The sequence below is a fragment of the Stylophora pistillata genome, chromosome 2 (assembly GCF_964205215.1).
Source record: "Stylophora pistillata chromosome 2, jaStyPist1.2, whole genome shotgun sequence".
Lineage (NCBI taxonomy): Eukaryota > Metazoa > Cnidaria > Anthozoa > Scleractinia > Pocilloporidae > Stylophora > Stylophora pistillata.
Window position 1 is genome coordinate 10,373,361 of NC_142520.1, and position 17,263 is coordinate 10,390,623.

Sequence of the window (17,263 nt, forward strand, 5' to 3'; positions counted from 1 at the left end):
AAACAGTCTGAAATCAAATTAATTAACAGACGCGTCATCAAGAAAGGATACAAACCCTCTAAGGCGAAAGAGGGCTCTAGACGTGCGTGTCGTGATACTAACAATGATTGCAGAATAAAAATAGAACTGTGCTTAAAAAACATTAATTGTAAACTTAACTAAACTCGAAACACAAATAATGTAATGCAACCAAAACAACAAAGACACAATTTGTCGTCCACGACTCCTAATTCGTTTGACGACAGGAAGTAGCACTCTAGACACGAAACGCTTAAAGAAATGGATACCGCGACGGATGCAAAGTGTGATAAATGACACATTAGCAGCCATCTGATCCCTCAAATTACTATTCAGAGCTTCCTTATAAAAATTGTTGATGTTCTTGATACGCTCGTCAAGTTTAGGAAAATATATCAAACTGATTTCTATGCTTGGAACAATATCGATGAACAGATTTCATAGTTACCTGTGCATTTCTTGCCATCGCCATTAAACCCAACCTTGCAGCTGCAGTTAAAAGAACCTTCGGTATTGCTGCACTCAGCATTGAAGTCACAGTTTGGGGTATTGGTGGTACACTCGTCTACATCTGTAGAAACAAATTCTTTCCCTTAACAGGTATTTTCTGGTTGGATGACCTGTGACATTCGACAGCACGTAGAATAATGTTTGGGGACCAGTCATTTTCTATCTGGCGGAGGGGGGGGGGGGGATTTAAAAGGATCACATGGTTCTCAGGGGGAACGGATGCAAAGTGTGTTACATTTATGTTAATAAACGTTTTATTGTGTAGTATCGCTGAGTATTTTTACGAGTTAAGCTGTATTTTGACGAGCTCGTAGGGCGCCAAAATACAAACAACAAGTAAAAATACTCAGAGATACTTCGCAGCAAAATGTTTGATAAGAGATTTATTATCCAACGCATCAAACTGTGTTTCCAGTGCGGGCGAATTTCGCGGATATCTATTTACGGGGAGTGCAAAGCGGTGCGGAATCAGCGCGTTGTCTTGTTGTTGTTTCTATTTTCTTTAATAAATGATGAAATTTCAATGTCGTCTAACTGTTTTTCTTCCTTCGCTTTATCTAATAAATTTGGATCAATATTCGCCAGCCATTCCGACTCTTCGTCGTCAGAAAAAAAAATTTAAATTTTCCGCCAGTTTTGTTTGTAACTTCAGTCCAATTCGTCACTTGCGCGATGTGAGAAAACCTGTCTAAGCGGTTGTGTGAAGTACAAATACCGCGAGACATTTGTACTCGTCATGGGCCTTATTTCTACTCTAAGAAGCACAGTTGGATAATAAATGACTCGTAAGTCATCGGAAGACATGTCGAGGCATACGAGACCATGGTAACATGAATGCAAAAGAGACGAATAATTGTAGTAGCTAACATGATTATTAGAGCGCACGTGCAAAATAACTCTTGCCTTTTTCACAGTGTTCGCCCGTGTAACCAGGTGGACACAAACACTTGTATCCCTTGTTCGTAAATCCAACCAGGCAAGTTGCATGGTTGTAGCACACGTTGAAACAACACTTGTTCTGATGGAAAAAGATACTATGCTTTATTTTATTGCGAGCGATTTATAGTTTTCATCTCTACAGGGCATACTTACACTTTTTCATATTTTGTGTAACAAATAAAGAAGCCTCGAGTTTGCTCTGTTGTGTTGCAAAGTACGGAGTAAGCAGCTAAAGAACAAAAGAAGTGAGGAGGGAGAAATGAGTCGTTCTCCATTCTTGATACACTGATAAAACATGCTGTCTCAGCCAATCAGAACGCGCTTCATATAAGAACTTTATTTTTTCAATTAATATATCGTTTTTCCTTTTTAACCGATTCAGGTGTTTTTAGACTCATTTTGAAAGGTTTTGAAATGAAATTTGCCTCATCTGAGTTGCCGAGGACTCACAGAGGAGCGAGGAAACTCTATCAAACGGTACACAAGGCTTACGAAAAGCAGCAAACTCAAAAACAAAAAATTAAGTATGAATAAAACTCTTACCTCCGTACCCCTCTACATAAAGCCAGCCATCAATTTCAGATCATTTGGGTGTTGTAAGTGATCCGAGTCACTCAATTGACATAAAACTTTGTCTTTTTCTCCTGAGGGTCCCATGTTGATCGATTTACATCTGTCTTCCATAGTGCACCAATTTCTGCAGTGACTATATAGATGCATTCCGACTGGTAATGAAATGTTTTTAAAGACGTGGCCCACCAATGCATATCCGTCTTTCTGTTTCAAGAACTTGAGACGCCGACAGCTATCTATCAATCAGACATTAGAGGATAGCTTTGTTAGGCGTGCAGAACGTTTCACGTAGGCTGGCGAAGAAAATCTCATATAACAATAGAACAGAATATAATTGAGTAACTTGAATAGAACCATTATTTTGAGAAAACCGTGAGTTCTTAGGGATTTGACGATTTTCACGGACACCAATTCACGGGCTAAAACCTCTTTCCATTCGGATTTTGAGATCCACCTGCCCAAAAATTGGATTGTTAATCGCATCGTCTTCCCATGGTTAGTGTTCGGTCGACAAATATTGAACCGCTTGTTAGCCAGGCTATTTATTTCATAACCCTTCTGCGATATTCTTTTTCCTTTAACACCAGCAAAATAAAATTCTGACAATTCCGCCATATAAGCACCGGAGGTTATATTTTTTTTAGGTAAAAAAAAAAAAAAATGGTTGTAATGTTTTATTTCGTTTCCATTTTCATGCGTTTTTCGATGGATTAAAAGTTTCAAAATGTAAAATACTTTCGGAGAAAAACGAATCCCAGCTGATGTGGCTCAGAAAAAAATAATAAAGGAGAACACCGCAGAACCTTAGATAAACAAACTTTTTTTCTGATTTAAAACTTTTATCATTGCTATTGTTTTCACCACAAATTTTATAAGTAGAATGTTTCAAACAAAAATGAATTTGAGTGGTAGGGTACAGAAAAAAAAAAAAGTGGAAAAAGAAAGCTTTCCACAAGCTAAGCTGAGCGAGCTTTTTGGATTTAATTTAAGAATTTTTATCATTGGTATATTTCCATTCATCACAATGCTTTAAAAATATGTTAGTCCCCCGAAGTGGTCTCTTCCTTTCTGTAAATATTTCCCCATGTACTTTAATTAGTTATTAAATTGTCAAAATTTGAATTTTTGCAATCGATCATAGCGAATAATATATAATGTTATGCCCCTAAATGTGCTTATTTTGACGATCTCTGAAGCTTTATCCCAAGTTGAAATCACGGGTTTATTACGAATCAACTTAACGGCCTGCTCCCAGTTGGCTTGTTAGCTCAATTGGTAGAGCGCTCCACTAGTATCGCAGAGGTCAGTGGTTCGAATCCGGTACAGGCCTGCTTTTTTTCAGGTCTGATTTTCGCTATTGCTTCAATAGCGCTATCTACTGCGAGGATCGTGCATCATACGTATCTAATACCGCAGTTCAAAATACATGAACTTCATATATTTCATTGTATCTGATTTATCACTTTCACGGGTTTATTAATATTACGAATCAACTTAACGGCCTGCTCCCAGTTGGCTTGTTAGCTCAATTGGTAGAGCGCTGCACTAGTCTCGCAGAGGTCAGTGGTTCGAATCCCGTACAGGCCTGCTTTTTTTCAGGTCTGATTTTCGCTATTGCTTAAATAGCGCTATCTACTGCGAGAATCGTGCATCATACGTATCTAATACCGCAGTTCAAAATATATGAACTTCACATATTTCATTGTATCTAATGAACCATTGTTCAAAACTTATTTGTTATATACAGACATATAGGGAATAATAAAGGATTAATTCACATCGACTATAAAAACTTTGTTTCCCTACTTAATTTCCTTCACAGGCTAACACAGCTCAAGAAATGTTTGAAATGTCCTATTCGCAAGCTATTGCTTAGATTTCACGGAAGAAAGGTCCCTCTGCTTCAAGAGAGGCCATTGTAAAGAGGATGAAAATTTAATTTTTTATTAGTTTTCTTAATGTTCTAAGAGTACGAAGATGATTAAGATGATAAAAATTAAGGACGAAAGCGACATTAGAATGTTTCACCTAATTTTAGGTTTTTAGGATCGAAAAACATGACCAGGTGTCTGCTTAAAACTAATCGAAAATCATAAATACTCAATGTTTTTCCATCGACATTACTGTGAAATGTTATGAGTTGGGTTTTTTCTCTATGAAAAACATAAGAGTCTCTGCAAAAAAAATTAACTTGATGAGATTCTTGCAATTCTTGTGATGGAATCGCGTGGACTTACGTGAAATACTGACGTAAAATTCCTGCCACAGAGAGTGTTTTAGTAGCAAGAGAGAAACTGTTTTGTTGAAATTAATTGTAACCTGGTGTCGACGACATTTTTTTTTTCTTTCTTCAGAAGATTTCTATTTAAATTCCGCACATCTTGTGTTCTTGGCTTTCTAGATCTGGTTAGTTATTTTCAAAGGAGAAATTGTATGCTGAGTTAGTTAGGCAATTCTTTGTTTCTAAACGCTGCAGGAGTTTTTTTTAGTTTCCTTACCCACGCTAAGTAGTAATAGCATTTCAATAAAGTGCGTCTAAGTTTTCGCAATAACATCCTGGAGACAAAATACTGAGACACACGTCTCTACAATACAATTGATGAAGTTTTTGTTTGCTATATTCAATTTTTCGCTGTGGACTAAATCCATTTTTAATATTTTCAAATTTTTCAATTTTCAGATTGTTTAAAACAGCTTCCTGGAGTTTTAACAAGCAGAGATATTGCTTAGGTGTAGGGTAACGGAAATAAAGAATTCTCAAACCCGCTTAATGCTGACTTCGTTCTCTTACAAGTTGAAGGCTCAACTGTGTTAGTGAAGGTGTTTCCATATAAAGTTTATGCGGTAACGGAAATAAAGAATTCGCATACCCGCTTGATGATGACTTCGTTCTCTTGAAGGTTGAAGACTCAGCGTAAATAAAGATGTTTCCATGTAAAAACTATAATAATCGAGACTTTTTTCCTTAAGTTCCGTATTTTTAGAGATACATTTGTTTCTTCCGTTATAAAATAATTTGAATGAATACTCGGTTATTTTAATACATGGAGACAGAACTAAAGTCAAACAGTCTTGAATCACCTGTAGTTAAACGCTACGACGATATGAAGTGCTTCTCAGAGTTTTCAGACTCACTGCGTTTGCTATAGCTAACGTAATGAGTATTTTTACTAGTGTACTGGCTTTAGAGACTAAACTAAATTCCCCCCTTTGGTTTTTTTCTCCTTAAGTTACAAAGGTCTGAGTGTCTCTTATTCATTGCCATCCGAATTGTTAATCATCCCGATTAATCTTCTTGTTCCTGTTTTGTTCTTCTTGTCATGTAAAAAAAAAAACTTGCGCGTTTTTATGAACCACAATTCTGCCGGGTTTCACTGAACATTTCACGTTCAGAATTTGTGTTAAGACAAAAGCTTCATGCAATAGTGTTTCTCTGGAAACTCAGTTTGCTAGGTAACAACAAACAGCAAAAATATTTCTTTCCCTACCGAACAATAGCTTTTATTACGTATTTATGATTTTGTAATGATGAAATTGATCTGAATAAATTTTGTAAAAAATTTAAAACTTAGAAAACGTTGCCGAAAAGTTAAAACCAAAATACCCCGAATGAAGTTCCCGTACACGATCGATTTTGTTGCAATTCGTTTAGAAAGTTTCTACATTTGTTAGTGCTTTGTAAAATCGTAGTTTCCTTCTTCATCATTTTCAATTAGTTATCATTATTGATAAAATAGCAAATTTCTTTGCACTCAAGTTTCGGACCCTTGCTTTTCTTGAACTCTAGACTTTTATTACTTTAGGAGTTGCCATAGTCTACATTTTCTTCCGATCCACACAAAAGAATGTCAAAGTTAACTTACCATGGTTTGCAACTGTTAAGGTGTAGAACCAGCCTCCAAACAAAAAAAGAAGAAATATGAAAGAGAGCCTCAGGCGGGCCATCTTCATGTAATATGTCAAAAAAGGAAGTTTGTAACCCACTATCACGGCAGTTTACTTTTTAAAAATATTTTTAGTAAAGTGAGACAAAAGCAGGAACCGTCAATTTCCCATCTCTAGCGCTTTTAGGTTCTTGTAGAGCCAAAACTGCGAAGTTTTACAGTTAATGTCATTCATTATTAATCAAAATTGGGCAAGACAATAAGTTTCTTAACTGTTCCTCTGCACTACTTTATTCAAACATCACTTGTGCATAAAAAATGCTAATCACCAGGCCTCTTGTTTTGTGGAATTTTAAAAGAAAAATTTCTTTGAAACATTAATCAAAACGAATCGAACGAACGATGAAAAAGAAAACCAAAATAAAAGAGGAGAAGATAAATCTAGAGATACTAATTGTTATTGTGATTTTTAGTAGTATCACTCATTGACTTCCGTTGGGATACGTAAATTCCTAACTCTGCGAACCAATTTTGACAGACCTAAGTCTTTTGTATTCTTGACTATGTTGGAATCAAAACAATTCCACAGTTTCATTAACTCCTTGAATAAAAAGAAATCAAATAACCACTGGGTTTGGTGTTTTCCATTCAATTGGGTAAGTGAGAGTGAAGACTGTCAATCAAAATGATTATACAGTCAATAAAGGAGTCCTCACACGTCACACAACGTGAACCGATTTGCGAAAAGTTTTCTTCTTGCAACTTTTCCCATATATGTTTTTAACACCAAAAAAAAAAAGAAATTGAAAGGAATGAAAAATGCTATAAATTTGAGCGTGCGAAAGTAAGTCTGTTTACATGACAGGTGTGAATAAACATTTTAATCAACAAATAGACAAGCCTCCTTTGTGCTCTGTTCTATTTCAAGGCACAGCGGAAGCAGATAGAGCACGAAAGAAGTGTGGGGGGAAACACGAGATGTAGTCTAGCGTTTCTATCCACTTCGTGAGTGGTCTAGCCGCTTTCCGAGTGCCTAACAATAGAACAGAGTACAGTCATGGCTCTTCTATTTGTTTTATAATGAAGAATCCGTTAACTTCGCCACGCATTACTTTCAATTTTCAAAACAAGCTTTATTTCCATTCCGGACAACAGTGTCGTCAACATGTTGTATACTCTCATAAAGCAGGCTACAATAAGCCAGTCAGAATCACTACTAGAATGGTTCAAGTAATCTGATTGGTTAAACAAGACTAAAGCTGTCAAAAACGTCAAGCCATCAAAGTTCATTCATCATCGAAGTTCGTTCACGATCTACAATAGTTCACAAAAAAAAAAGGAAATAGTTCGGCGGGCTGAATTTAACACTATTGCATGAAGTTCTAACTTGTCTTACACAAATTCTGAAAGTGAAATGTTCCCTGAAACTCGCTTGCACTATTGTCATTATTGTAAGAGATAGACAACCTTTTTGAGAGACATGTTTCGGCATGCTTATGCCATCTTCAATCAATGAGTAACTGAACGTGAGTAATTATATAGCATACAAGAAGATGAATAAAATATTTACAGTATGATGTAATATAAAAGCGGGTACTAGTTACAAGGTGACAACAAACCTCATAGGTGTGAACTAAAACGCTAGAAAAGCGTTATAATGCTGTAATTGTTTGTTAAGTTTAGGTGTGGTCTTATTTATATAAAAAGCTTCTTTGAGTTTTAAATCAATTGAGTTGTTAGCAGAATCCAGAATACTAACGCATGAAAGGGAGTATTTGTTCTTACGAGAAGGAGATGTGTTGAAATGCTTAAAAATGTCGGGAACCGTGTACAATGCCTTATTTCGTTTAGTTGTTATTGTTCTTTGTTGGGTATGATCGGAGATGAGTTCACTCAATTTCCCAGAATGTACTTTGTACTCTTAGGTATCACGTAGCTACTTAGTTAAATATAGCGATCCTGCATGCGTTCGTGTCGGTTGATGCTGTAGGTAAGCCTGGAGTTTAAACGGAATGATTCTTAGAATAAAGGAGCTGAATAATTAGGAAACGTGTTGGTTAGTTTTCGACAAACTGGAGACCCAGAAGGGGCGGCTGAACGAGTATGCAAAAGGAAGAGGCAGAGTAAAACGCGAAAACTAAAACGTTAAGGTTTAGAGTCAAGAAGACAGGCGAAATCCTCCAAAAGGATGATCGAGCGGCGTTGGAGAGACACAGAACTTCTCTTGAGAGTGTGGTGACCGCAGTTACGACGACCCTGAAAGAGTCTATAGAGGAAAAAAAGTTTGCTGAAGGTGAAGACGAACAAGCCGTTCAAGAGTGGGCGGAAGAATTTGAAGAATCGGTTGACGAGGCGAATAAATGCATGCGATAGTTGGCAAGCAAAATAGAGCTAATCCATCGGAAATATAAACATGAAGCCGCCGTCTTTGAGCACAGGCAAGCCATTCGTACATTTCATCGACCGCAATTGAGTTAATAAAGGTACGCCCTGAGTCTACGGGGTTACGACAAGTCGCCATGCTGACAGGAATCACAACAAGAGCCATGCAAGTATTTGATGTGGTCATAAGTTCCGTCGCCGGTGATTTTGAGCTCGACGTGGACATTAGGAAAGTAAACAAGAGAGAGTTATTCGTCCTGGAGAATCCTAGCTCCAAGCACTTAATTGAAGCAAATCCACACCTCAAGGGAGTACGAATGGATGATGAAGACACGAAGCAAACGTTACCTGTTCACATCATATTGGAAGCCAATGACTTTGTCAAAATACACACTGGGGAGCGGCTGCGAGTAGGACGCCGGGGAGATCCTGTTGCTGAGTCCACCAGATTTGGATGGACAATTATGTCGCCTGGGGTTGATAGTGGTCTATCGCCTCCGCTGTTGGTTGTAAACTCTAATGCTGACTATGAGAAGTTGTGCGCTCTTGACGTATTAGGACTGGCGAACTCTGCAACCGGAGATCAGCGTGCTGTTTATGATGAGTTCAAGGAACAGTTAGTTCGTTCTCCGGAAGGATGGTACGAAACCGGGCTACCTTGGAAGGGAAACTACCCTCCTTTACCAAATAACCGGGAAGGAAGTTTGCGCAGATTAAACACTCTTGCACGGAAGCTGAGGAAGACTGACCTGCTAGATGAGTACGACGCTGTGATCAGAGAACAGCTGGAATAAGGCATAGTGGAGCGAGCACCAGTTGAAGTTACTGGAAGAGAGTTATTTCTATCTCATCGTGCAGTTGTGAGAAGAAATGCTGAGACAACGAAACTGCGAGTGGTGCACGACGCTTCTGCGCGTGCAGAAGAGAAAGCCCCGTCGTTGAACGATTGCCTCCATGCTGGACCTCGATTACAAAACAAGCTGTGGAGTGTCATTGTTTGAAAACGATTCCATCCTAAGGTAGTGGCTGGCGACGTTCGTCGTCGTGCATTCCTGCAAGTGCGAATCCGAGAAACCGAGAGATACCCTACGATTTCACTGAATCGCGGACTGGACAGCCAAGCAAGTTGAAACGCTGGGTTTCACTAGAGTGGTGTTTGGTCTCGCCCCTTCGCCATTCCTTCTCAATGGAGTGATCCAGCAACATCTGGCGAATTAGTTGTCCACATATCCTGGTGCTGTGAAAGAGATCCTTAAGAGCCTCTACGTGGACGACCGGTTCTGTGGAGGGCCTACAATCGAAAAGGCGAAACAGCTAAAACGAGAAGTCACCGAGATCTTCGCTGATGCCAAGTTTGAACTGCACAAGTGGTATTCGAACAGAAAAGAGCTTGAGACAACCTGTGAAGACTACGAGCCATCATTCACCAAGGAGCAGTTTGAGAACATACCGGCAAAGGGAGAATGTAAACTCCTAGGCGTTGGTTGAGACAAGGTCGAATATACTCTGTATGTGTGTTTTCGGCCACACCAGCCGAGTAAACGAGGTGTGGTATCCTGACCAACTTGGCTAAAGTGTACGACCCACTTGGAGTGGTGTCACCTGTCATGCTTGAGGGGAAACTTCTGTTTAGAGAGTCCTGTATCGAGAAGAACGCTTGGGACGCCCCCTTGTCAGAGGAGACCATGAAGAAATGGAAAAAGGGGGAGAGAGGTCTACTTGAGGCAGTATCGGTGAGACGCAGTATTCCTCTCTACCAAAAAGAAATTGACGAGATTTAACTTCATGCATTTGGTGATGCCAGCGGTCGTGGGGTGTGTCCAGCAGTTTCTGCCGTGGTCAAGCAAGCTTCAGGTACATCACAAGGGCTAGTTACTGCAAAGTCCCGTCTAGTGAAACAAGGTCTTACGATTCCTAGGTTGGAGCTCTTGTCAGGTCACATGATCGTAAATCTAATCACCAATGTACGCCAAGCGCTAGAGGGACTAACTTGCGACTAAAGACCGTTGCTGGTTGGACAGTTCTGTTGCCCTACACTGCATTGCCGATAAAGGGGAGTACCGTCAGTTTGTGCAGAATCGTGTTAGTAGAATCCAGTCTCATCCAAACGTGCTGTGGCGTCATGTTCCGTCAACTGAAAACCCCGCCGATCTAGGAAGCCTTGGTGGTAGTGTGGTAGGCGCAGACCTGTGGTGGGATGGACCTGCTTGGCTCTCAGAACCTGCTAAGTGGCCAGACGACAACATACCAGAACCAAGCCGTGAAAGTATGGCAGAACGAAAGCTCCAGCAAGAAGTGTTCGCGGTTGGATTCGAGACCCGTGATACCTTGGATTTGGTCCTATGGAAGTTCGAACTGCGTAAGGCCATGAGGATTGGTGCTTGGCTCATGCGATTCCTGCATAATTCACGTAGCTTCTCCAGCAAGACGAAGGGACCACTGACTACAGCTGAGGTTGAGAAATGTCAGATGTTTCTAGTCAAGAGAGCACAGCTACAGGGGATGATACACGCCAAATTTGACCAAGACCAAGAACAACTGAGCCTGCAGCCTAGTGAAGGTATGTTGGAATGTCAAGGACGGATCCAGGGTGAGTACTCAATACACCTGCCTGACTCAGCTCTACTAGTAGCGAAGATAGTGCAACGGGCTCACGTCACTACACTCCATGGGGGAGTTGGTCTAACCATGGCGAGAGTGAGAGAGAAGTTCTGGATACCACGTCTTCGGAAATTGACGAAGAGAATAGTGAAAAAATGCAACGGGAGCAAACGCTTTCAAGCCGTGGCCTTTGCAAAATTTACCACCAGCACCCTTGCCAATAGAAAGAACGGAAGGTAACACGCCTTTCAACGTGATAGTTGTGGACTTTTCCGGGCCTGTGAAATACCGTGACAAGCGCAAGGAAGAGAAAAAGGCCTATGTGGTGTTGTACTCCTGCAGTCTAACACGAGGAGTGTTTCTGGATGTGCTGCCCAGTTTGGAGACTACAGAGGTAATCAAGAGCCTGAAACGGTTAATTGCCAGAAGAGGACGACCATCCAAGATCTATTCGGACAACGGCCAGACGTTTGTCGCTGCAGCCAAGTGGCTAAAGAAAGTATAGAAAGATGAAAGATTCCACTCGTATCTAAGTGATCAGTCCATCATTTAGCATTTCAACCTCAGCCGAGCACCCTGGTGGGGCGGGAAATTCGAGTGACTGATCGGGTTAATGAGTCAGCGTTCTATAAGACAGTTGGTCAAGGACAACTCAGCTGGGAGGAGTTAGGCGAAGTAATCCTGGACGTCGCAGTGACCCTTAATAATCGTCCGCTGTGCTACCAAGAGGAAGATGTCCAACTTATTACATTGACACTAAACACGTTACTCTTCCTCAATGCCTATATCCTGCCTGAATTACAGCCACACCAGCTGGATGACAAAGATTTACTTAAGCGTGCCAAGTTCTTGTTGAGAACTAAAGATGCAATGTGGCTTTGGTGGACGGCCGAATACTTGCGGTCGTTACGTGAGCGCCATCGCCTTAAACACGGTGACAAGAAGTGTACCCTTGCTATTGGAGATGTAGTCGTCATCCAGTACGCTCGGTAAATAAGATATATATATACTGTATATCTTCCATCGTTCATTGCGAGTTAATACTGTTCGCCACTCTTCTTTCTCCGGTCAGAATCGAAATGTTGGAGTGTACTTCCTGTGACGTTACTTCTGCCGTAAAAGGGAGTAATTATTTCATTTGTACTTTTTTTCTTTTCTTGTTTAATGATATATCAATATGTGGTTAATGATTGCAGATCGATTAGATACTTGATTAATTCCGATTAGTACTTCGGACTCGTAGTGGGCTAGGCCGTTTAGCTAGGTCTATGCATACTACTAGTATACGAATGTCGAAAGGACTGACTGCTTCTGGACAATGATGGTATAAATGAAATAGCAAAGTTTAAGCGCGGTGATATATTTTTATAAGTATAATAAAGGTGTTTTTCGTCTTGTCACGAGCGCTGGACAACGAAAACATTCAATTCTGAGTCCCTAGGAAGATCTTTTGGATTCCGCGTTCCAATGCTCCCTCACTGAGCCATAGGGGCAATGGTGGGCTAGCCATTTCGAAGTGATACGAGCCCTGCATACTGCTACGAGCAGCAATGTCATAGCGTCATGTTTCTAAGTAGAATAGGAAAGATGGCTAATATTTTAGCTCAATAAAGAAGTGAGAAAGATGTTGTTGTGTATGAAGACGTTTTGTACAATTTTTCTTTGCTCCACGCGAGGGACTAGACGAAATACATCTTTCTTTATGTCTTCACGGAGCTCAAAACTCATCATCTTTCTTATTCCATAATCATTTATTGACAAGTTTTACTTTTCCTAGACAAAAGATGTTTAATGGAAAGGGCTGGACCATAAGGTTTTAAGTCCATCTCCTACCAAGGGCAAGGGCAAGGCAAGGGGGATAACTCGCGAGAATACTTTTTCAAGACAGACTTAATATAAATGATGATAGTGATTTGAAAAGAACTCAGTTAAACGTAGTGAAAGCTAACCATACCCTGACTATTCCATGACGCAATTAGGGTGCAATTCAAATGCAATCCTGCTGAACTGACTGAAAGAGGAATCACGGTGAGAACATAGAATGCAATCTGCCGTCAACACAAAGCTATGTGCATAATACGTAATATGTGATATGTGATAAACCTAATTATATAGTCTTTTGAATAGCTCACCACCCCGTTTGTTGTTCTCTTTATCCTTGATGGTCAGATGCTGTAATGATCCAGAGGGAAACTTTACCCTCTCATGAAATGGTATGAACGGAATCTCTGTGGCAAGTATGGTCGAATCACTGTCCCTGGCTCATATCCACTCCTCCTCTGTTATTCCGTATATGAGTCTATTCTGCAGAGGACGAACCTAATTCTTGAGATCCAGCGGACTCTAGACATAAGCTTGCCTATTAGTCCCAACTCCATAAACCGTAATTGTACTTTAGTCATAGCCCAGAATGCTTAGCATTTTTGCACCAAGACCTTTTAAGAACAAAAAGCAGACCAACTAAGGGTTTGGTTCGAGGTGTTTGAGGGGAAATATTGAGGGAAATAAGTTGGGAGGAAGAATGAGAAGTTTTGGATTTTTTTGTAGCTTTTTGAATAATCATTTTTCTCCACCCATGTTAAAACTGATTTCTATGAATTCCTAACTATTATGAAAATTGGAATATTCGCACCTAAAACATTGTTATTTTAATGGCTATTTTTTTCTATTTGTTCTTTTCAGTGAATGGTTTCTTTGGGGCAAACTTTGGCATAAGACCTGTCCTCCTCCTCCCCCCACTCCCTTCCACATCATTCTAAACTCCAAAGTGGAACATCTTTTCGCTTTTAGCTTTTGTTTTTACCATAATTAGAAGTAATGTCGCAATCTGATTGGCTACTCCTCGTGAGTCCGCAACATTTTGACCTCTGTGACAACGAATAGCATTGTTGATAGGAGTACAGACCACGCTGAGTCACTGTGGATTTGTGAATTTGTTTTTGTTTGTCTTTTTGTTTGAATTTTGTGACAATGTTTTGGAATATTTACCTCCCTAGTAATTCATCGATGATAGTTTTTCTTCTTGTCTCCTTTTATACCTCGTCTCTCCTTCCCCTCTCCCGCATCCTCCCCTCGCTCATCGCGTTTCTGGTTTCTGCCACTCACTGGAGTGGCAGAAACCAGTAAGTCTACTGAGGTCCCCTAGTAGGCAAAATGCGAAAACGGCCAATAGTGGAAAAAATGCTAAAGCGGTTCCTAGTAGGCAAAATGCGAAAACGGCCAATAGTGAAAAAAATGCTAAAGCGGTTCCTAGTGGGCAAAATGCGAAAACGGCCAATAGTGGAAAAAATGCTAAAGCGGTTCCAAGTAGGCAAAATGCCAAAACGGCCAATAGTGGAAAAAATGCTAAAGCGGTTCGTAGTGGGCAAAATGCCAAAACGGCCAATAGTGGAAAAAATGCTAAAACGGTTCCTAGTAGGCAAAATGCCAAAATGGTCAATAGTGGAAAAAATGCTAAAGCGGTTCCTAGTGGGCAAAATGCCAAAACGGCCAATAGTGGAAAAAATGCTAAAGCGGTTCCTAGTAGGCAAAATGCGAAAACGGCCAATAGTGGAAAAAATGCTAAAGCGGTTCCTAGTGGGCAAAATGCCAAAACGGCCACTAGTGGACAAAACGCTAAACGGCCACTAGTGGACAAAATTCTAATAACGGCCACTAGTGAACAAAATGCCAAAATGACCAACTAGTGGAAAAAATACCAAAACGACCAGTACTAGACAAAATGCTAAAACAGCCACTACTGGCGAAAATGCCAAAAGGCCCACTAGTGGACAAAATACCAAAACGGCCATTAGTGGACAACATGCCAAAACGGTCACTAGTGGAGAAAATGCCAAAACGGTCACTAGTGTACAAAGTACCAAAACGGCCAGTAGTGGACAAAATCCCACAACGCCCACTCGAGGCCAAAATGCAAAAAAGCCACTAGTAGACAAAATGTCAAAATGGCCACTTGTGCACAAACTACCAAAACGGCCACAAGTAGACAAAATGCCAAAGCGGCCACTAGTCTACAAAGTACCCAAACGGCCAGTAGTGGACAAAATGCCAAAACAGCCACTTGTGGCCAAAATGCCAAAACGGCCACTGGTGGACAAAATGCCAAAATAGCAAGTAGGGGACAAAATGCCAAAACGGCCACTAGTGGACAAAACGCCAGAACGGCCACTAGTGGACAAAATGCCAAAAACGGCCACTAGTGGCCAAAATGCCAAACGGCAACTTGTGCACAAAATACCAAAACCGCCAAGGGTGGACAAAATGCCAAAACGGCTATTAGTGATCAAAATCACTAACTATCTGAATTATTATACATCGTAGTCACCATCTGTCTTCTCATTGGTTAAACACTTACAGTTAATTCTGGGAAACAGCGCAACCTAAAGATTATTCACTAATCTGTACGTACAGATTAGTGAATAATCTGCAGTTTGAGCGCAATGCATGATTTCCAGTGAAGCAATGTCAAGTTCACGGACAGCGAAGTAAGAATGGCTTCTCGATTCGCTTCATCGACCCAGCGAGAAATTGAGAGATTACTTGAAGATAAAGATTCGTAAAATGCTAAAAGATCGACAAAAGTGGCGAAGGAACTTTTCTACGAATCATCGGCCTTAAAGAGAAAAATATTCAGGAGCCACGCTACAAAAAGGAAAGAAAATTTGACACAAAGAAAATTTGTTCACCACACAGTTGTACATTTTTAAGTGTTCGAAAATAAACTGTGTTCGCTGCGATAATGCGTTTAACGTTATTTTCATTAAAGCAATGTATAATAAAACAATTATTAGATTCAGTTTTTGTGATATCCGGAATAATCAAGGTCTCGGTTAGTGTTATCAGCCTCAGCCTTGGGCATCGGCTGATAACACTTACCTCGACCTTGATTATTCTGGACATCACAAAAACCTCATCCAATAATTGTTTATAATCCGAAATCGGAATAATCGAGGTCTGGTTAATCGAGACTCGACAGTATTATCTGGTGTCTCCAACATAACGAAAAATATTTACAATTAACCTACCAAGATGGCTTTTTGTTGTGGTATTATCAATTATACATCCATACAGGTCAAACTTCATATTTTTCTGATTTATCCAAGCATTTGGGTTTATCCAGACAAAGCGAGTTGTGATCGGTGGATCGATGGGAAGGATATAAATCTTGTCATAGTCGTAATGTACTGGAAATGTCTGATGATTAAAATAAATTCAATTTGATATTTTCTTATCACCACCATTGTAAATATACGTATAGGTAAAGAACGAAACGGCTCAACTGAATGGGTAGCAGTCGACTGGGTAGAAAACGCTCGGGGGTACTAAACGACTGGTAACCAGTCAAAATGAAGCACACTTATAATTGATGCTTTCCAGATTAATTTCTTTGTAAGGATGTATATAGTTTCCAACGAATTTCGTCATTGCTAGTATAGAAACGAAGATATATAGCTCTTTCCGGTTCAGATCCCTTTACAGCCAGCTTTTCAAGCAGAAAAAATATTAAAAGTTATATTTAATCGTACTCGATGAATAATGATACATTAAAACAAGGGCACTATTCGAATTTCTTTCGCTTAGGTGTAGGATTTCACATGATTTAAATTTTACGCTTATATCATTCATCGATTGGATGGTTTGTCGAGTGTTTTACATATAAAGGCTGATAGTTTCGAAAGAAACTGTTTGGGGCAGCGTCGGTGGGAGTAACGAAATAATTTGGATATATCAACAAAGTTGAAGTGGTAAATTGGCCACCGTAACGATTACAAAAGCTGACGTTTCGAGCGTTAGCCCTTCGTTTTATATATAGACTGAGAAGGACGTTGCAGAAATGAAAAGATTAAAAAAAAAATTAAAGAGATAAGGAAAGAAAAATTATAAACCTGTAGATTTCTTTTCTTTCTATGCAACATGCAACCTTCAACAAACACGAAGTGTTTGTTCTGAATAAATACGATTTGTCATCCAAATGAAAAAAAGGACAGGCCCGGTTGTCTCAGAAAGGTAGATAACGTGGATAAATCTCCATCCGGTCGATAGCGTGGTACTTTCCTGTCAACAGTTATCCTCTGGATAGCGAGTTATCCTTTGGAGTGAGTTATACGCCTTTTGAACATCTGGACCCAGGACTTTAATCGCCTCTCCCCCTCTGTAGTTTGTTGTATTAAAAATGTCTCCATGGCTAAAAATGTCTGTGCTTTTGGATTAAGGATGAAGTCCATGACCTCACTCACCATTTCAAAGCAAACTTTCTTCACAATTCCACTGCAATATCGGGAGCCTAACGATGCCTGAATTGTTATAGTCAAATTTAGGCCTCACTGAACAGCGTACGCACGTGAGTTAAGGAAAAT

General features: G+C 40.0%; 1 protein-coding gene across 1 annotated transcript in view; it reads right to left on the reverse strand.

The window, feature by feature from the left end:
* LOC111319198 (uncharacterized) overlaps positions 1-17,263 on the reverse strand; it is a 99,239-nt gene that overhangs the window by 21,624 nt on the left and 60,352 nt on the right. Inside the window, exon 5 of the mRNA XM_088749251.1 lies at positions 467-589. Within this exon, the coding sequence (XP_088605377.1) occupies positions 467-589 (123 nt within the window). The remainder of the gene's footprint in view (positions 1-466; positions 590-17,263) is intronic.